Source organism: Sinocyclocheilus anshuiensis, unplaced genomic scaffold, assembly GCF_001515605.1.
Source record: "Sinocyclocheilus anshuiensis isolate Anshui unplaced genomic scaffold, SAMN03320099.WGS_v1.1 scaffold2670, whole genome shotgun sequence".
In the NCBI taxonomy this organism is placed as follows: Eukaryota; Metazoa; Chordata; class Actinopteri; order Cypriniformes; family Cyprinidae; genus Sinocyclocheilus; species Sinocyclocheilus anshuiensis.
Genome location: NW_015554247.1, coordinates 145139 through 167586, shown reverse-complemented (window position 1 = coordinate 167586; position 22448 = coordinate 145139). Strand labels below are relative to the sequence as shown.

Sequence of the window (22448 nt, the reverse complement as noted above, 5' to 3'; positions counted from 1 at the left end):
TTACGCCTTCTTTCTTTGCGTGAACATTTGGGCGGCGTTATGCAAATCTTCCCACATCGTGACGTAGACGTGGGGGCGTGTTTAAACGAGCCGTTTTAGGAGGACGTGGACGAGTCTTAACTTTTATAAAGAATATCTCTTTTGGGTTTGAGACTTTAGTGATCTTAAATATTCATGAACCGCTTGTAACACTCCAAAGAGAAAGGAAAACTTGAAATCGCATCATATGACCCCTTTATTATTATTATTATTATTATGCATCACATTAGACTTTAACAGTTTTGCAAAACATCTGTTGCCCTTTTACACTTGTGTGAAAACCTTTGCTCCATAAAAAAACTAGAAAATTCTAATATTCACATTCCCATTTTACTGAAATAAAATACAACATTACTCTGATGTGGAATCAAATACACATGATTAGAGTGGTAAAGATTCGTTGTATTAAAAATACTAAAATACTCGAAATAATGTGTACAGCTTATTAAGTGAAACATATTCACCAATAAATGCCAACTACAAATGTTGCTACTTCCCCTTTCATAATACTCATTAATAAAATCAATACTTAAAAAACAAAATATAGAAGTTGAGTTGTATTCAAAAAATCTTTGCAACTTTGTGGCACACTGTAGTTACAATTACAGCTTTTAATAACACTGGAAAATCATCAATTCTTCTTTAATAACGGGCAAGTTTTATACACTACAAGCAATTTAGGACATTTGTAAACCTTTGGCAATGACTGATCTTGCATCTTCTGATTCTGATGATCACAAAGAAGTTATGGCTTCAACAAATTTGCAAAATATGTATTTGTAATGCATTTTGTTTCCCATTATTTGATCCCTGAACCACTGTGACTGTCTCTATCAGGTTGGTATTTGTCTGTAAATATTAGTTTATTTAAGGAGCAAATTTAACTTGGTCAATTAATTCTGAACCAGATGGCATGCATTTGATTTATTTCCTTTTTCTTTTTATGTTTTTAACAAAGTTCTAAATGTAAATAATCCCTGGATTATTCAGTAGAGTATAGTTGATCTCTATATAGACCAGTGAATATTCCACAAATAATTACAAGGACTAGGATGTGTACCAAGAGCTATCTATTTATGGATTCAATAATAAGAAATTCCTTAGGGCTCGTGAACTAACTAATCTTTAGTCACGTGATGTAAACTTTTACCGCTGGACCAATTGGACACCGCTTCTTTCTACCTATTCAATCTAGTATTTGTTACCCAAAGATATTATAATTATACATAATTCTACTTCTCCATGTGTTCGGCCAAATACTTGGGTTATACAGTATATTTCACAAGAGTTAATCTCTTGCATTACATCAACATTTGTAACTATCTTAGATATTCGGTTATGAAAAGATCGCACACAAACAGAGGGCTATTAAACTACTTTTTGTGTGTGTGTGCGAAGGTATTTCTTTCATTTTAATTAATATACATTTTATTTCAAAAAGTCGTATTTGCTTGGCCCACCTAACAGTGACATGTCTAGAGAGCCAGTGAATTTCTGCATGAACCCAGTACAGTGTTCTCTAGCTGCAAGTATTTATAAAGCGTACTATACTTACAGTAGGGTGGAAGACAAGGCTCAAAATGAATCCGGGCTGCTGATGATCAAACCGCGGCTTGTGAACTCTCATTCCTCACGGATCCATTCAGGCAGCTCTGCGCATCCCATACACTTCCGCAATCGGGGGTGTGCTCAGTGCGCAGCGAACCAGACCTTTCCGCTCATACACGCGTACATTTTACGCACACTTTTTTTTTTTTTTTGTAACTACGACAGCAATGAAAACATTTAATTTTACAGCATGCAAGAAACACGTTACAGAGTTATAATATACATAAAAAATGCAACCAATGAAAAAATTACTAATAAAAAAGGTGTCAGGAGTGTAATAAAAAGTTTCATATTACCATATAATACTAAATCATGTATAGCCTACACTAATACTCATTAGATTTAAAATGTATATAGAATGCACTATAGGCTGTTTACATGAATTTATAGTTATGAATTTACGAAAAGCATGACCATAACCTATGAAGAGCATGGCTGTTATAATAGATAGGCTATTTATTTCAATGGTTGCAATATATTTCTCAGGAGATTTTTTTTTTTTTTTTTTGCACCCACAATAATATAGTTACATGCAAACCAGCAAACCCTTGTTCTAATAATCTAAACATAAAATATACTTATCTAGAACAATTTGAGTTTGTGATATATGCATATTAGCTTAAATTAATTCATTCTGTCTTTGATGTAAAGCTTTGGGCTTAACATTAAAAAAAAAAAAAATTCATACGATACATGTTTTTAAGTAATTATACAGCCATGCAATACGTTATACTTTTGTAACAGTTACACAAGATCCTGCAGACTCTGAGATATTATCTGACCATACTCAGCACAATACACTGGACTTGCAATAACACACAGACGAAAACTGAACATGATAGAAATTATATTCATCCAGGTATCAGCACCAGTGACCTATATTATTGATTAAAAAAATCACAAGTACTTTACTTGGGGTTAAACACAGCGGTGTTACAAACCTTTAAATAGAGGCTACAATAAAAATTACATCTAAATTAAGAAAGTAGGCTACAATGTTAAAGGGTTAGTTCACCCAAAAATGAAAATTAGCCCATAAATTACTCACCCTCAAGTCATCCTAGGTGTATATGACTTTCTTCTTTCAGACGAATCCAGTCAGAGTTATATTAAAAATTGTCTTTGATCTTTCAAGCTGTTTAATGCCACTCAGCGGGTGTTGCATGCTTCAGTCCAAAAGAAGTTAAATAAAAAGCGCCCATCCATAAAAAAAAGTGTCTCACACGGCTCCGGGGGGTGAGCAAAGGCCTCCTGTAGTGAATCGATGCGTTTTTGTTAGAAAAATATCCATATTCAAAACGTAATAATCGCTTTAATCTAGCTTGCGCTCACTGTTGTAAATGGAAGCAGCTCCGGGCAGATGACGTATGAAGTCGGCGTTGCGCATGCGCCGGTGAGTCTCGTGGAAACCAACGTTTGTTAACAGGAGCAAAGGAAGCAAAGTTTCCTTACTTTAGCAAAGGAAAACCAGTCTCCTCTTGGCTTATATTGAAATCCTCCGACATTCTTCTTTACAAATCCTTGTTTTGTACTTCTAATTAGTGACCGGTGTTTTGTTTTGATCTCTCCGCTGCGCTTCCGCGTCCGTCACTTCTGAGCGGCGCATGCGCTATGGGCTAATTTTCATTTTTGGGTGAACTAACCCTTTAACCCTTTGTACACCAGGCTGTGCAATGATTAGATTTTTCTGACAGGAATAGTTCACCCAAAAATAAAAACTGTAATTTATTCACCCTAATGGTGTTACAAACATGACTGACTTTCTCCTGCAGAACATACAAACAATAATTTTGAGAACACTGTACCCCATTGACTCTCTTTGAATTTTGAAACTTGAGACATCTTTATCTTTTATTTATTTAATTTTTTTTCAAAATGATCTTTTGTGTGTGTTTGTTTTGCAGTAGAAAGAGAGTCATACATAGAGCAGAGGGTGAGTAAAATAAAAAAAAAAAATGTTAAATATTTAAAATTTTTGGTAAACTACCCCCTAATCTTTAGATTTCAAACGGGATACAAGACTTTGATATCAGTTAACATTGGAAAAAATCAAGTGTTTATTGTGCAGCATTTCCTTACAAAAACGAGAATGTTGCAATACCTGCTGTTACAAATACAGTTGCAAAGTAAATGAACAGAAAGACACAATGATTATGTGCTATAACAGAACTGTGTAAAGGAAATGTCCCTACCTTCAACAAAACAACCATATTGAAAAGAGTTTCAATTTAGTGGCCAACTTAGATGATTATTTATTCTAGTTTTTCTTTTATTCATTTGAGGGAAATGAAGAAAACAGTACAAGTGGTCTAAAATAGTCAATGCAGAAATACATGTATAGAAATTCCTTGGAACTAATGTCAATTCCTAGATATTACTTTCAAAATAATGCACAATTTCAATAGTAAGAGGTAGAAATCTTGCAGTGAATTTGGCCTGACATAAAAGAGCATTTTAAAGGTAAACTGCTAGAAGTCGTCAACAATATTACATTATATGATTGTTTAATACTTCAATACTCAGGTGCTTACAGTTTACAAAAATAAGGCTTAGTATCCACACAAAGCCCATTGTCTGTCAAAAATTAAATTAAAGCACATTTACAGTAGTTTACTCATTTCAATATCTCACAACCTCAATCTAACTATTCAACAGTTATCTATTCTAGACTCAAGACTGAAGTTAGCAGTAAATAAAGCCATTTGGCAATAGATTTAGTGCATACTTTTCAACAAATGTGATATATGGCAAAGCAGTGCTTTTAAGGAATTACTCAGTTGTGGTAACATATTTGGCACAGAGTCTGTTCACTTTCTATTATCTGCATATGAGGAATTTTGTATAGATTTCGGTTTTGTATGGAAATGACTCTACCGTTAAGGCATGTCAATTCTGTAGATTTTCATACATTATGTGATTGTGCATTCAGGACATGGAATAAAGCAAATTCCATCTATTTCATAAATGTAAAAACTGCAGCTGGTGTTGAATCTGTTTTTCAGAAACTAATTTGGAGAAGAAGAAAAAAAAGCTAGCAAGATAATTCTGCAGAAGTGCAAAGATCTTTTACACTTAGGGTTTAGAATTTGCGTCAAAACGAAATCAAAATAAATAGCTTTTTCCAAACACGAAAATACACACTAGCAAAGCACACCAAATCCCTGGTCACAATTTAAACTCTTATGGAAAAGGAAAAAAGTGGAGCATATGAAACACAGTCCACACAGGTGAGCCTCTCAGAAGCGTTAAAATGCCTTCACCCTCAGTACGCGGGAGGCTGATAGCCTCCCTGTCCCGCAGAACTGGCGGTGAATGGGGACTGCTGGTAACCCTCTGGAGCACCAGCATATGCGGAAGGGTATGGGGAAGTATGGTCGCCGGCTGGATCATTGTAGCCTAGGCCAACCTCGTCCATTCCTTGGCGGTATCGTCGAAATGCCAACACAGTAAGCATGGCCTTGAGAAAAAGGGTGATACTTGTTTCAGTTTATCAAATAGACAAGGAGACCATCAGGCAGCAACAGGAAGTCTAATAAAGTGAGATGTGCTCACCCAGGTGGCAGTGGAGAAGAAGGAAAACGCCACCACAGCTCGAGCTGCATCAGCTATTACAGCTGATCGAGTAGTGTGAGACCACTGATTGGCTAGGAAGCAGAAACACACAAACCACAGGAACGTCCACACACCTGATTAGAAAAACGGAGAGAAACATAAAGGGTTTGTTCTCCCAAAAGTGAAAATTCTGTCATCATTTACTCAACCCCACATCATTCCAGAAAATCATTAAAAAAATAACAATAATAATTCTTACCAGAGAAACCAAGATCACCCAAGACGATGTATTTTCTGTCGTTGGCATTGCTTATCTGGGGGAAGTAGGCATCCAGCACAATAAAGACAACACAGGCCAGGAAAGCTAAAATTCCAATACCAATTCCATAGCTGCAAGCACTGTCATTCTGATTGAACATGCATTTAGTGACGTCTACATGCTCTTCATTCATGTAGCCTTCAGAAAGGATGGTAGCAAACACCACTATGGAGAAGAGCTGCGACGGAAAGAAACAGAGGCAGAATTAGGGACAACAATAGAATCTCTTTAATAATGCATCCTCACAGGTGTAAGAAACACCAAAGAAACTACTATTGCAACATTGTCATGTCTGAATGGGAATCTGTCTAAAGATTTAACATTTAAAATGTAATATTTTTTGTGTGCTCATGCTTACACTATATTTCTTAAAAACATGAATGTCTTTGCAATAAATAATAAAACATAAAAGTATGCCAAACTGTCTTAATAGCTACTATCTGGGGCCAGTGTAACTTCAAGGGATAGTTCACCCAAAAATGAAAATTCTGTCATTAATTACTCACCCTCATTTCGTTTCAAACCCGTAAGACCTTCGTTCATCTTCAGAACACAAATTAAGATAGTTTTGATAGAATCTGAGAGCTGTCTGACCCTGCATAGACAGCAACAGAACTGAAATGTGCCCAAGTCCAGAAACGTAGCAAGGAGATCTGTAAAATAATCCATGTGACATCAGGGGTTCAATCGTAATTATACGAAGCTACCAGAATACTTTTTGTGCGCAAAAGAAAAAAAAAAAGACTTTATTCAACAATTCGTCTCCTCCGCATCACCCTGTAGCGCCATTTTGGAGAGTATCAGCTGGACGTAAACAGCGTATGCTGTTCTGTGTCAGCTGCGTCACGCCGGATCTGTTTCCTACGTTGTTGTGATTTGATCTGAACGAAAACAGCGTATCCGCGTGACGCAGCTGACACAGAACAGCATACACTGTTTACTTCCAGCTGATACTCTCCAAAATGGCAGTTATTTTCAAAAAGTCGTTATTTTTTTTCTTTTGCGCACAAAAAGTATTCTCGTAAGGTCTTACGGGTTTGAAACGACATGAGGGTGAGTAATTAATGACAGAATTTTCATTTTTGGGTGAACTAGCCCTTTAACAGTACTATTGTAGTAAATGGTTTAGATTTGCGAAAGAAAGAAAGAAAGAAAGAAAGAAAGAAAGAAAGAAAGAAAGAGAGAAAGAAAGCACACGCAAACTAGCTGCATAAAACTAAGTATTACAGAACTGTGCCATGTTGACATCTTGATTTTACTCGTGTTGACAAGTCACATGATGCAGACCTCAACATCAAACTACCAAACTACTGCTGCCATATGGTCTGTGCTTTGCAACTTACGACAGCCGAATTTAGTTTTGCGTCTAACCTCTTTTCAACTAACACAGTTTGAGGCCAGCCAGAATAATATCCCACACTTTCATCATCATCGAGTAGGAGCACTAGCTCGATTAGCTAACGATGACTTTGATCTCACCCAACTGAGCAGCCGGACGACAGTCTGCGGTCGCTTCAGAAAGCTCCAGAAATCAAAGGCTCCACCGGCCAGCGAAGCACCGTAAGCACTCGTCTCCATGTCCGCGTTTGTGACACTGTAGCCCCTCTTTATTATTGGTCAGCGCTTCGGCAGACTGTCCAGCTTGATGATCTGCTATTTACTTTCACAATTGTTTCCTGAAAGTAGCGCAGCACCACCCATCAAGGAAGTACACGTCACGTCAGAACGAACATTCACAGGCAGGCAGTTATTATTATCAAACATAAACAGCCCCTGTTTTACACACGTCCTGCGTGTATGTCTATCTATCTATCTATCTATCTATCTATCTCTATCTATCTATCTATCTATCTATCTATCTATCTATCTATCTATCTATCTATCTGTCTCATATTAATAATTAATATAATACAGGCTGTCATTCTGTTGATCTAGTCCTCTGGCAAAGATGGCAGCTGTTTGATATATGCCATGGACATGCTTAAATATTTATGAGTGTAAAGACTTTTCCAGTATTGTGCTGTTTGTTCGTGTGTAGTCTTGATGTTTCATCACAGTTTGCACACAAGAGTTTACACCGCTTTAATCTAACTGCAGAAGTAACGTTAGGCCTGTTGTTTGAGGGTTGACCACGTGGCCTCAATCTGTAGAGACTCGTTCACGGAAACACTTTTTCGTTTGTTTGTTGACCTATGGGTAAATGCAGAGCACTAATTCCGAGTATGGGTCACCATACTTGGCCACATGTCACGTCACTTTAATGATTCTCTCAGAACTCTGAAGTAAATGTGTAAGTATGAATATAATCCTCTAGGTGGCGCTATTAATCTACTTTTAATTCAAAGGTTCACCCAGAAATGTATGTTCATTATTTGTTTACATAGCTCATGTCTTTCAAACCTGAGTGCATTTCTTTAGTGTAACACAAAATAAGATATTTAAAAAATGTCCAGTCAACATTGGACCCCACTGGCTTTCATTTATGGACTATGAAAGAAAAAAATATATATGTTGTGTTTCATAGAAGAAAGTAAGTCGTACAGCCCTGTTGAAAAAAACAGCATATGCTGGTTAGGTATGTTTTGACGCTGGGATGCTGGTTTAAGCTGGTCCTTTGCTGGTTTATGCTGGTCATGTGCTGGTAAAGGACCAGCATAAACCAGCAAAAGGATCAGCATAAACCAGCAAAGGACCAGCTTAAACCAGCAAAGGACCAGTTTAAACCAGCAAAGGACCAGCTTAAACCAGCATCCCAGCGTCAAAACATACCTAACCAGCATATGCTGGTTTTTTCAACAGGGAGGTTCGGTGAATGTATCTAACTGATGATAGGAATTTCATTTCATCTCTATCAATCGAGTTACCGTATTGACCCGAATATAAGACGATGTTTTTTTCTTGGAAATACATCTGTCAATAATACACCCACAACAATAGGTGGCGCCAAATACGCATTAAAACGAGTGTGCCATGAAATACGTAATGTAATGCGTGTTGTAAAGATCGCGAGTAAAAACAAAAGAAAAAGAAAACCTTACAGCTGCATGAGTCGTGACTGTCACGTTAGCCTGATGGGACCAAACTCCCTTTGTGATTTTAAAACGTAAGACAGTACCCAGGTTTGAAGACTATAGATTTAACTTCTACTGTTAATAAGATTTTGGTAGGCTACTATTCGGTTAAGTGGTGACATAAGAAACGCTGTTTCCGGGCCCAAGCCTCAACTCGCTTCACTTGAGAATACTACCTCAGCAGCCGTTTATGAGCACTGTTTATTCATATTAAACATTTAAGCTAAACGTTTTCAAACTTACGGTCTACACTACAGTCTCCATGCTCACAGCGTCCCAAACACAAATCATTTGTATATTTATTTATTTATATTTATATTTTCATTGTCTATTTTCATTGTCTTTCTTGCTATCTGGGATTTCGGTATGTAGTTAAAAGTTAGGATTATAATTTTTTTGGGTAGTATATCACATTGTGAGTGTATATTAGCACCTTTTGTTGTTTTCTCGTGGTGTCTGATAGAGCGTTTGGACACGGAAGCGGTGACACGTGACGTCAGATTTAACAAGTGGATTAGATGGATAGCCTAAATGTCCTAATTCAGATGGGCTACCTGTTTTTTAAAAAAATGTTACGGTGTATCAAAAAGTGTATATTTTTTCAATGTGATTGTTGGTACATTTGACCAGTTTTTACCATCCTTTCAAAACAAAAATTAAAATAGGAAAAATATGCAATATGAAAATGAAGACAAAATGTGTTTTACTGAGAAAAAACAAGATTTGGTTTTTGAAAAGCCTTTTTCCAAAATGTACATCTGGAAAAAGGGGGGTCATCTTATATTCGGGCCAATACGGTACTTCAATACAGTGGACCCAAAACGTATTTGGACAATTAAGCCACAATTAAAAATATTAGTTTTATACATAATATTTCAAAACAGTGTCATTTGTTTTAAATAAATATAGCATAAGCACACTTTTCAATCAAAACATCTCACAAAATGAAGTTTGTTAGGTTTCAAAATCCACTGTCCGGCTTTCAGAAACAGATGCAAAGTTGAGTTGCACAAAACTGTGAGTAAATGGCTCCATTCCAGACCTTGCTGCATGTTTGCGGTGTAGATGGAGACGATTCTGACAGACACAGAGGATTTCATTCAATAGCAAATGATGCAAGATACATGTTTTAAATCAGCTTTGCTGCAGATGTTAAAATAGGTGACACATTAGAAAATCCACTTACACCTAACTCATGCAACTGACAATTGTATCTAGTGTGTTGTCAAAAGGTGTGATGAAGATATGACACGGCCATGAGGTTTTGAAAGTTTGCTGCCGATACAAGTAAATGTTTTCACTGTACCGTATGACTGAATCTGTTATAGCTGACTTTTTCAGATGAAGGCCGAGTTACAGTAATTTGTCAGTCTCTCTACCACGGTAAGGCCTGTTTACAATATCACATACTGTACCATACTGTAATGTAAAATACCTGTCTCCCACCTGACGCATCTCGGTCTGATGGACGCTTGATTGTTTGTTTCTTGTGCTCTGTCCTGCTCTATTTCCACAAATGAGAAATATTAGCAGTTTTGGAAATTGCAGACCAGTTGCTGCGAATGATTACTGTGAAGTTTATATGATGAAACACTAAGGGAGAGCGGGGCACAAAGTAACACTTTTTGACTTTCTCAGTTTGTGTAAATCCACATGGGGTTCAGAATAAAAAATGTTTTATCCACAGTAATTTTACACTTGTCTAGTACAAATATGTCGCTTTGTTTCATAATTACAGTGTATACGTTTTTCTTTATTTACCCTCAAAAAATGGAATGTGAAATGTGACAACATGCCCCATAGGTGGGGTACATTGTAACATCTGAGGGGCACGTTGTAACATGACCATATGACAGCTTAAAATGTTATCTGATCGAATGAAAAAAAATATACAAGACAAACTAAAATATTTTGTTAATAAAATAATATTTTTGTTTTTTTTCAAATAAAATGATGGCGTTTTTGAAGAATTAAAAATAATCTGATTTTGGAGTTTGACAATGAACACATTATGCATCCATGCTTGGGACGGCAAAATAAACCAGCAAAAATGCTTTACATGTCTTGAAATAATAATTTCTAAACATTAAACATTGACTGTCAGTCTTTATTCACCTGTTTCTCGTTGTTTCTCATTCAAAGTAAATAGAGTATATTACATCGCTAATGTCATAGATAGAATAGCACAATGTAACGCAGTGTTACAACGTGCCCCATCCACGCAACTAGAATTTAAAACTGGTTAGTGTCTTTTGTAGTTATCAAAGCATTAAAAAATGATCTAAACTGATAAATAACAGATTGGAGATTAAAATAATAGCAGATTTGTCTCATTTTAAATGAATACAAACGGAGAATTTTAATTTTACTAAGGTAAAGTAAATGTTCAGCGATATCTTCAAAGGATTTTTGAATTTTGGCGCAGTTTTTTTCCTATATAATGTTGATATGGTAACTAATAAATACTGTAAATAACGCAAAAGTAACGTAACGCATTACTTTCCATAAAAAGTAACTAAGTAACGTAATTAGTTACTTTTTCATGGAGTAACGCAATATTGTAATGCATTACTTTTAAAAGTAACTTTCCCCAACACTGGTTACAACTAACCCCGCGGTACTTTGTGCCCTGCGCTCCCCTATTGTGTGTAGTAAAAAAGATACTTTATGATTTTTTGTTGTCTACTAATTGAAATAATACATTTTTAAATATTTTGATGATCTGTTGTGAGATTAGTACTTAAGAGTGTTGTATGTGTAAAAAAAAAAAAAAAAAAAAAACAAATTCGCAAGACGTCAGCCCGTTCTTGTTTCTTCCTCCCAGCATGGTGACTGTGGTTTTTGACTTTGTATGCAGTCTGTCAACGGTGCAATTGTTTCTGCTGACTGCTAAAGTACCCGTCACTGTTTCTTCATACGAAAGCTTTGTCCAGAGTATTTTCTTCTTAGGCTGTGCTGGAAACTTTGCGTAGCAGCAGCTGTTTAGGTGAGTATGGTAATTGGTGGTACTTTATCAGTACAGCTGTCAGACCTCTGCTTTTTCTGTCTAAGATGAGTGTTGTTGTTGAATGAATAACATGGGTTGATAGAAAATCTAAAATGAGCTCTGAAAATCTACTGTGATAGACAGTATAGAGCTGAATACCCTCGTGAAAAAGAAGTACACTTTAGCATACTTTTTAAAAGAGTATGTACTATGGAAATAATATACTTTATATAGCCTACTTAAACATGAACTGAATGTAATGTTAAACACATTTAAATATAATCAAGTACTTAACATGTGTTACTATGTTAGTCAACACAAAAAAATAAGTGTACTTCTTTAAAGCATGACAAGAGATTCATAATGATTTGAAGTGTATTTAAAGGGGTCATATGATGCAATTTCAATGTTTCCTTTCTCTTTGGAGTGTTACAAGCTCTTGGTGCATAAAGAAGATCTGTAAAGTTGCAACGACTAAAGTCTCAAATCCAAAGAGATATTCTTTATAAAAGTTCAGAGTCAGCCACGCCTACCTAAAACGCCTCGTTTAAACACGCCCCCACATGTCTACCTCACTATGTGGGAAGATTTGCATAACGCCGCCCAAATGTTCACGCAAAGAAAGAAGGCGTAACTTTTATTCTCGCTGTAGTATTGTTGTTGCTGCCGCCGCCGCCATGTCGTTTAATTTGACATTATTACACAGAGCTCTTTCTACAAGTGTACTAAGTATGTTGAGAAACACAGTCAGGAAAGTGTGCTGATTTTAAGAACACTTAAGTGGCCTTTTATTTCATTAATATTGTATTGTCTGTAGGTACAGTTTTAATTTATTCATTTTTAAATATACTGTTAAGAGTTGAAGTATGCTACAAGTGCACATTTATACAATTAAGCACACTTCTTCGTTTTTTTTACAAGAGTAGTTTAACATAAGGAATGGACAAGTATTTAAAATATTTTCTAAGGGAACGTTTATTATGTTATGGTATCTTTTGATGTTGATTTTGACATAAATGAATGACACACTTTTTGTTTTTAAGGTTACTTTATGTGGTTTGCAACATAAGCTAAATTTCTCTGGAAAATAAATCCCAGGCACATATTGCCTCATAATACGAAAGTTTATTTCTGATGCTGCTTATGACCTGCATTTTCTGCTCTGATGCACACAGCTCTAGACAGTCTGGATGGCTGCATCCCAGTTCATGGAGACGATTTCCAGTGAAGATGAAGACCAAGACCTGATTGAGCTGGAAGCTATTAGGAGACCATACAGAGCAGTCAAATGTGGGTACACAGCATACAGACAGCCTGACGTAAATCCCATAGGACAGAAATAACTTATTTTAACTCTAACTTCTATTTTTTTCTGTTTGTAGTTGATCTGACACATGCAAATCAAGAAGACTTAGAAGCACAGCATTACCATGAGCCCAAACACACCAATGCCCTGCACAGGAATAACTGGTCCTCTTCAACCCAGAGGGTCCTGTCTTCCATGCCTAGTCGCTCTATCAGTAAGAGAATGTTTTGATGCTGTTTTTCATATCGATTTTACAATTAATAAAATCATAGCTTTTTTTTACTGAAATATGCTCTTGTGGCTGTAACAATAGATCCGAACTTACAAATATATGCATTTTATTGTATCAGATAACAAAATAATAGTATATGCAAACAAACCCTTCTGGAAAAAGAAGTATACTTTAGCATATACTTGCTTATTACAGAAATAATATACTTTGAAAGAATATATTTAAGTGTGATATGAGTGTAATGTTTTTGGACTCTTGTTGCATGTTATTTACAATGAAATGAAAATGTGTTTAAATTGATATTAAATGCAATTAGCTGAACTTAAAAGTGCTTTTTTGACCCATGCATTTAAGTACACTTAAGAACATTTTTATATGTGATTTCATAATTAATTCTGTTGTTTTTGAAATATGGTTAAAGTGAATGTACTGACAAGCATTTAAACTGAAATATACTTTAATGTACTTTAATTCTACTGAAACTTGTATCTTTAAATACATTTGTAATTACACATGATGAACAACGTACAAACGATGAGTAATGATGAAGTTGCAATTTAGTACATTTAAAGTATATTTACTTTAAATGTAATAGTGCCTTGCACACCATGCAATTATAATCCAGTACTTTACATGTGCAACACGTCAAAGTAAGTATACTTCTTTAAAGCATGACAAAATATTATTAAAACATAATGATCTAAAATGTATTTTAAAGTAAAACTTGACATTTTTACAATATAATATAAAAGTTTGACTTCATTACAAAGTACACTTTTTTTAAATGAACTTATTGCATTAAGAAACCATCATGAAAATGTTTTCTCATTAAGTACACTTAAGTGGCCTTTTCTTTAATATTATTTGCAAGTACAATTTTTTTAATTAAAATATACTTGTAAAATTTGAAGTACACTCTAAAAAATCTGTAAAAATAGGGCACAAAGTACCATGTTAGTTTGAAGGAATTTTCTATTGTATTTCTTTTTTACCTGTATTTTGAATTTTCCACTGCATTTCATTGTGTTTTAGAGTTTTTAGAGAAATGCCGGTAAAATTAATGGATAATGTCCCGGTAATGAGCCACCAGTACTTTTACTGTTATTTCTTACAGTGTACACTACTAAGTGCTCATTCAATACAATTAAGTTCTAGAAATTTCCTCTGAACTGACTTTTGCATTTCCTTTTAATCAGTTGATGTTTTGGTGATTTTAAGTGGTTGTTCAAAGTCAGTTCTTCTCAAGTTCACACGTAGCAGAGGAATCACATTAACCATCAACATCATCCACCAATATTTGACAGCCACAAAATGTCCACATGTCTTTTGTGTTTGTTATTTATTTTTTCATTTACACATTAATCTACACTTTATATTTTACGGTACTTGTAGTTTGTTACTTGTAATACAGTCTTCTCCACTAACAATGTATTTATTTTCTCCAGTTTCCGGTGTAATGTGTTACATTTATGATGCTTTTTTGCTGTCTTTCCTCAGGATTTAATCAGTCGACTGCGCTCTCCCGATCCACAGAGGCGCGTAGAAGACGACCTCTTAGCATTGTGTCCACCACTCACTGCACTACAGAGCAGGATGTCTTTAGAGAACAGGACGACTGCAAGAATGATGGTTTGCAGCAGTAAAACGCTCACAATGCCAACTATCTGAAGCAATCAGGGCTCATATTATGAGGAATCAAATTTTTCTTGATCTTTAAAGATAAAAGCATTTGATGTACTGTGAAACATACTGTAACTCTTAGAACTTCCTCCTCAGCGAAAAAGAAAGTTTACTGAAACTAAACTGCAACAAAGACTCGTTCTATACTTCTCCAATTTAATTTCACACTTATTTACATAAAAGTCTTAAAGGCACAGCAACAAGAAACAGGCTGTTTATATTGGAAATGGTGTGTGGAGATGCAGAAATCTTTATTAACATTAGAAGTGGACCCCTGACACTTTGTTTCTGTGTTCTAGTGACACAAAAGGAAGAGCTGCTAAACAAACTACACGGTTTGTCTGCTGGTGAATGTGTGCGTGTGTTGCATGAAATGCCCCTTAGTGTCTCTGAGAAGCGTCAGATCAGGTGACTTTTAGACAGCATTAGTACATCTTTTCAAAATTATATCACCTGAGTGCAATAATTCATTTGTTCTTTGTGTCAAAATGGTTCATTTCATTTTCATTCATCTCAGTCTTTGCGTAATCTTATCTAAATGTGTCTTTTCAGAGCTCTGGTCTTCTGTTGGGAGGCTGGACAGCCTCTCTCTGCTAACAGAGCCCTGTGCTGTCATCAATTTAAAACTTGGTTCTTGAAGGTGAATGTCTTCTTGCATTTAAGATTTAAACACTAACCTGTGTTGTTTAATTTTATTCTATAATAGATGAATAAATGTAAAAAATGTATAAATATATAAATATATAAATGAAATCATAGGTTAAAGTACTAATAAAAATCCACAATAAATGGTAACATGATTGCAGATTTAGCATTTAGATTTGGGTACAAGGGTACAATTTGTACCCTATTCACATAGAAATTACCATTGAAAGTGGCATTTTTAAATATTCCTAATGTAGATTTCCAGAGTTTAACACTGAAAACAACAGTTCTTGATTCATTAACCTGTAGTGGTTAAACGGAACGTAGTTGATCCGTGATCCGTACGGACCAAGCCCCACGGTTCGACATGCATGTGATCCGCGGATTAATTGCAAAATTTTACCATAATAGAGTATAAGTTTATCATTTGTTCGTATTTAGACAAGCAAGTGAATTTGAAACAATTCCAGAGAGAAAAGGCGAAAGGGAACTCGATTCGTTACTCGCGCGCTGTTCTCTACGCGCACAGCCGCACACACATACAGCCGCACACACATGAAGCGCGCACACGCATTTCAGACGGCGCGCGAATCCCAAACGGAATCCTCTTCTGAATCCTTTAAACAGACACATAAGCATAAAATTATTACAAAATACCCATCTCAACAATCATTCAGGTAAACAGTCAGTTATGTCTCAAGTGAATGAAAACAGCTGAGAAAGAAATCCGATGCGATGTGCATAATTATATCGGATCCGTGCATCAGGTCTTAAAGGGACAGCAGCCTATAAATACTGCTGCTGTCATTAATGATCATCGAACAACAAAACAGCTGTGATAAAAATCTATATTTAATTTATACAGTGAACACTATGCAGTGCTATTTTCCCTAATTATTACATTTCTGTATTTGAATACTACCAACCTTATTTTATTTGTAACATATTCTGTTGTATTTATCTATGCTTGTAATTTGTGTATTTGTTCTTATTTTTACTGCTGTTCTCTTGTCACTTTAATCATGTTTAAACTTTCTTAGTTAATCTAGTAGTATTTGCTGTGGTATCAAAGAAGTACTTTTCTTTAAGTAATAAATGGAAAGCAAGTTAAATTGAAATATTTTTCTTTTCTTGCTGATCCGAAAAATGATCCGATCTATGGGTCAAAAACTGTAATGTGATCCGAACCGTGAGATTTGTGATCCGTTGAACCACTATTAACCTGTATGCACTCTTGTGTTTGATGCATAGGTTTTGTGTGGTTGGTGCTATGGTAGAGTCTCCCAGCAGAAATCCATACAGCTCTGGCAGGGAGTGCTCAAAAACATCAGCGCTCACTTCGGCACCGGGGTTCTGTCTTATTTCATCTTCCTCAGAAGACTGTTACATTACAACATCCTCCTCTTCCTCATCAATGGCCTTTTCCTGGTCCTACCACAAATCTCAAATCCTCCATCGCCAAAAAACAAACACACAACCACAGCTGACCTCTGGATGCTTACTGGCATGGTAAGGGTGATAATATATGTATATTTTAAAAAGTAGGTGCTTTATATTAGGTTTTCCAGTTCCTGGAAATTTAAGATGACCCACATTTATATTACATTGACTCTTTAGTGAACGCTATGGTTTTTTGTTCCGCAACAGGGCGTCCTCACAGACTCTGTGATGTTTTATGGCCACTATGCCAACTCCACCAATGAAAACTGCCAAGCTGAAACTAAACTGTGTCCAGAAAATTACAACATACCACTGGCATATATTTTTACTATTGGAGCAGGCATGTTTATCACATGTGTAATGCTTGTTTACAGGTTTGTCTATTTTCCTTATACACTGTGAAAATTAAATTTCCCATCATTAGCTTGCCCTGGGATTAAGTCAGATTTTGTTTATCCTTTCAGTATGTCTAAATCATTCGGAAAGAGTTTCCGCGTATTCAAGACTTCTGGTAACCTTGCTTTAAAGGTTTTCTGCTCTTGGGATTTTAAAGTCAGCAAGAAACGGTCCGTTAAACTGCAGTCGGTGAACATCTGCACTCAGCTGAAGGTTTGTTTCAATATGACTATTCATGTTAAAACTAATTTATGCTCCAGAGAGCACTAATAATTGCATTGAAAAGTGTCGTACACAAGCATGTTGGGATATTTTAAGACATGTTATGCACATTAAAGTCAGATACAATTTTATGGTTGAGGTCAAACATGTGATATGAATAAAAAAATGCAGAAGGTTTGTAATGCAAATTATTAAGGTTTAAATAGCATATGAAACTAACACGAGGTTAAAGAAATATAGCTGCAGGCCGAAAAAAGGGGATGAAAGGGTGGAGAAACAACTCTAAAAGGACAGAAATTAAACTTCACTTGTCCACGTTCCGCTCACATAATTTTCACAGCCTGCAGCTCGATTTTTCTCACATGCGTGAGTGATTTGAACACTCAAAAACAAAGGTCCACTGAGTAGTGTGCAAGATCTGAATGCGTCCATTCATGCTCACTGTCAGTTAGGGCTGTGCAATTAATCGCATGCGATTGTCATGCGCATCTCGTCAGTAAAGCCGGTTCCGTGATTAGTAGTAAATCGTCATCACCTGCTTTCAGATGGAGCGGCATTTACTACACAGAGCCGTAGTTCACTGACAAGCTAGGCAATATCGCGTTCAGATGAATCGCATTCGATTATGAACGTGATATTGCCTAATTGTCTAATTTACTCTTTGTAGTAAATGCCGCTCCATCTGAAAGCAGGTGATGGAGATTTACTACTAATCACGGAACCGGCTTTACTGATGAGATGCGCATGACAATCGCATGCAATTAATTGCACAGCCCTACTGTCAGTTGAATGGCTTATGCACTGTACTGTGCAACTTGGAGCTATATAATTCTCAAGCCATGGCTCTCACAGACTGGTCAACCCAGAAACCAACCAGAGTGTTGGAAAACCCAGCAGCAATGTGTGTCATTTGGAAACACTTAGGAATACTGTTCTGTCATTAATGAGTAACTAGCCAGGAGCAAATGGGTTAGACAATTTTAACATTCTAGTAACCACTATTAACAAGGATCTCAGATTAATGAATTAAAGTACACAATTGATTGCAGTAGTTTTTCATTCCTCCCAGAGAACTACTAAGAAACTTTCCACGACATTCTAATTTATTGAGATGCACCTGTATAGTTTCAAGTAATCAATAACTAATGCATAACAAATTAACACTTTAACCACTACTTTAGCATTTACTTATCATCGCATAATCAATAGGTAATAACAGACTTAATATTATGGTAAGTTGTTAATAATTACTACATTTTATCATTCCTTTTACAGAGCTTACAATGTTTACAATGGAAAATTGAAAAAAGGAAATGGCTTTTTAAAACCAGTTATCTGGATCTTACTCCTGTTGCCAATTTTCTGGCATTCCTCTGATCCTTATTTGTATTCATATTATTTCTTACACATAGTACTACATCCTTAGCTGTTTGGCACAGCATTCTAAAGTGAATATCATGGTTACCCACTAATAATGACTCCTACTATACCCATCAGAAGGAATTATATCCAAAACCTTATGAAACACATCAAAAGCTTACAATGACTTCATTCATTTCTAGTGAGTTATCATGCTTTTCACCAAAGTATACTTCGTTTCGGCAACAGACATGTTCGTCGGGTTTTGTCTGATCGGTTTATTGCCCCTGTTGGCATTGGTCAGGCTTGTTTTTGTCAATGTTGAATCAGCATTTGTCGGGTCTTGGAATGTCTGAGAAGTAACGTATTCGGTCGGCTGTCAGAATACTGTTCCAAATTTTTATTAATTACTTCTAAAGGAGTTGGTAATAATTCAGTCATTACTAGTGGGTTGCCATGCTATTCATTTTATAACTAATTACGTATTAACATTAATTATGAAACATATAGTTTCCAGGGGCATGTTTAGAGTTTTGGGGGCACTAAGCAAGCGGTCACTGGGGGGCCCCCCTCGGTTGAAATTGTGTTCCGGGAGGTATGGAAAAAAAAAAACCAGTAGCTAATGATATTACTTTCCAATTTACTAATCAAAGTTTCTTGTCAGTTAATAGTAGTTAGAATGTTAATATTGTGTTACTCATTTGCTCCTGTGTAGTTATTCATTAATAACGGAACAGTGTAACCATCATTTGTTTGATGTTAAAATACTTCCTCCAAGCCCACTGCGTAAGCCATTCGTTGGTACTTTCTGAAAAGTGTAAACACTCTGTAGCACTTTGAACACTGTTTTTAGACTGATTTAGCAACCACTGCTGTGAAAGTCTAAAGAAGGACGACCTGTTTGTCCAACCAAGGGCAGACAGGGACAATTCTGTTTGGTCACACTGAAGCAGAAATGACACACTTTAACAATACGTAACATCACAGGTAATGTTTTGTTGACTTTTACAAATGAAGCTTAGATTTGAGTCAATGTTTGTGTTTTAGGAGATGCTGTCTGAGCTCAGCTGCAGAAAACGGAAGAGGAACTTGTGTTCAACTTTGTGCTGGTTGAGTCTACACTTTCTTGTATGGTCCATTTGCCTCTTTTGCATAGCTGCCTGCATGCTGGCTGTTTACTACTTACACCCTTACATTGACCAGGGCAGTTCCAAGGTAAGGGTCTGGTCATAGTCTTGAATAGACAACAGGATGCCTAACACTTAAGAAATCACACAATTCATGATAGAAAACACTAGTCACATCCTGTTCCGTTCACACACCAGTTATTTTTGCTCCCTCATTAAAATGCAAACGGCTTTATTTTCAACAACTGCATTTTCTGGTTGACTGTTTTCTTCAGATTTCACAGTAGACTCCACATCTTGAAAAATACTGTCTGTTGGGCTGTTGCCTTGCTGATATAAAACTATGATTGTGTCGTCAGTGTGTTTTAGTTTAGCCTTTAATTCTGTGCTCATTCACAATGCTGTTCAAGCAGTGTTGGGGAAAGTTACTTTTAAAAGTAATGAATTAGAACATTGTGTTACTCCCTAAAAAAAAGAACTAATTACATTGCTTAGTTAATTTTTTATGGCAAGTAATGTGTTACGTTACTTTTTAAATCTGGGTGAGACTTGCTTGTTTGATTTTAATATAAAAAGTTATATTTTTGGCAAATGTAAAAAGCCCTTTCACATCAAAAGTGAAATTAAGAGAAACGGTAGAGCGCACAGCTTAATCAAACCTTCTAGCTGTGCTGCTATTCTGGATTGCATGAAGAATAGGACGCAGGAGAAGAAAGTTCAACACTCTTCAGTAATAAAAAAATAATAATTTTTGCTTATTAGTGTGGTTGAATTGGATCACCGTAGGTCAGCAGAAAAGACATTGGACATTGGTTAATAAAATGAGATTAAATACTTAAAGGATATTTGTGTTATTTAATGTATTTAATTATTGCAGGTTTGTGTCATATTCAGAGTTTGCATGTCACAGGTTTTATTCATTTTGAGGAATACTGAATCTGTTTCTGTGCAAGTGAGATGAGTAAATGCATGTTCACATTTAGTCCAGAACTACAGTAACATCATGTTCACACAACACCTCTGCACTTACTCCCGATTTCTCTGTCAGTCAATAAATGGGAAAACAAAGTAACTTGCATTTCTTACTTACATTACTAAAAGTAACTCAGACATTTTCTTGTAAATTAAAAAGTAATGCTTTATTAGTTACTTGAAAAAAGTAATCTGATTACATAACTCACGTTACTTGTAATGTTATCCCCAACACTGCATTCAAGTCCCCATAACTTACTAGTGATATAGTTAGCAGGATACTGTACATAGTTACACAGAAAAAAAAAGAGGTACAAAAGCTGGAATGCTACCATTTCAAAAGGTACTAATATGCACACTTTAGTGGTAAATAAGATACAAAGTTGTAACTTTGGAAAACGCGCCCCAGTGAGAGTGTGCATTAATTAATGACATTTATTGTAAAATGATAAATGGAAGTTTTCTGTTTAGTGTGTAATGCACTAAGTTACAAAATAAAACTGTTTTAATTGTAAATGCTAATTTGCACATTTGTCCCCATTCATCAGCTTTACATTTGAATCGGTTTTATAGAAAAAACGATTTTGAAATGTTTTTTCTCTCTCTAGAATTCTTGATGTATTTCTGTAAATTCTTGTTTTTGTCCTTCCTCTAGAACTAAAATATAATTCTTTATTTGATTTCATTTGTTTATGTCTTTATCATGTAGGCAAACTCTTTTCAGAAAGCTGTCGGTTTGCTGAAACTGCCTTTGGTCGTGTCATGCGTCAGTCACCTACTGCCTGGTTTCTTCGACATGTTATCCAGGGTAGAGCGTTACAACTTCCCGAGCACTCAGATTTACGTGTCCATTTTAAGGTCAGGGAAGCCATCACTTCCTTGTTTTTTTTGTTTTTTTTTGCTTTCGTTCACCATTCATTCACTTACTGTTTATTCACTTCCTGTCTAATTCTGCTGTGAGCTAAGCTGTATTTCCTTTCAGTGCAGCAGGAAGCAAGTTTAACATGCTTCATTTGATTGCTGCTCACTCTAGTGTGACATTTTAATTTAGCATGACTCTTATCTTGAGAACTACCCCAAAGCTTTCAGAGACATTTGTCTGTTTCAGTAGCAAGAAAGTCGTCCAACCAAAGCATTAAGTTGCATCATTTACTATATGTGTATATAACATAAGCAGTTATTTTTATTTACTTTAATATTATGTAATTCATACAGACAGTGATTTGAACTACACTACCAGTAAAAAGTTTGGGATCAGAACGATTTTTAATGCTTTTTAAAGGAGTTTCTAATGCTCATCAAGGCTGCATTTATTTGATCAAAAATACAGGGGAAAAAATGTAATATTGTGAAATATTAGTATGATGTAAAATAATGTTTTTCTATTTTAATATACATTAAAATCAAATTTATTCCTGTGGTGCAAAGCTGAATTTTCAATATCATTGATCCAGTCTTTAGTGTCACATGATCCTTCAGAAATCATTCTAATAT

The 22448-nt window shown here is 35.7% G+C and overlaps 3 protein-coding genes across 3 annotated transcripts in view; 1 reads left to right on the top strand and 2 right to left on the bottom strand.

Moving 5' to 3' along the window:
* The window catches only part of LOC107671255 (soluble calcium-activated nucleotidase 1-like), an 8661-nt gene extending 6932 nt beyond the window's left edge, over positions 1–1729 (bottom strand). The window contains exon 1 of the mRNA XM_016464152.1: positions 1595–1729. The gene's annotated coding sequence lies outside the window, so the exon portion shown is untranslated. The remainder of the gene's footprint in view (positions 1–1594) is intronic.
* A 1951-nt stretch (positions 1730–3680) lies between these two features.
* LOC107671256 (synaptogyrin-2-like) lies at positions 3681–7190 on the bottom strand. The gene is made up of 4 exons (XM_016464154.1): positions 6998–7190; positions 5459–5696; positions 5200–5333; positions 3681–5104 (listed from the first exon to the last, which is right to left on the bottom strand). Exons 1-4 carry the CDS (start codon positions 7094–7096, stop codon positions 4910–4912), a joined length of 666 nt encoding a protein of 221 aa, XP_016319640.1. The 5' UTR covers positions 7097–7190; the 3' UTR covers positions 3681–4909.
* The window catches only part of LOC107671241 (transmembrane channel-like protein 6), a gene marked incomplete at its 5' end in the record, with an annotated part of 24797 nt that continues 9522 nt past the window's right edge, over positions 7174–22448 (top strand). Inside the window, 11 exons of the mRNA XM_016464140.1 lie at positions 7174–7272; positions 12757–12865; positions 12958–13095; positions 14611–14742; positions 15093–15201; positions 15346–15433; positions 16690–16947; positions 17086–17252; positions 17343–17487; positions 19903–20070; positions 21664–21812. Of these exons, the coding sequence (XP_016319626.1) occupies positions 7174–7272; positions 12757–12865; positions 12958–13095; positions 14611–14742; positions 15093–15201; positions 15346–15433; positions 16690–16947; positions 17086–17252; positions 17343–17487; positions 19903–20070; positions 21664–21812 (1562 nt within the window). The remainder of the gene's footprint in view (positions 7273–12756; positions 12866–12957; positions 13096–14610; positions 14743–15092; positions 15202–15345; positions 15434–16689; positions 16948–17085; positions 17253–17342; positions 17488–19902; positions 20071–21663; positions 21813–22448) is intronic.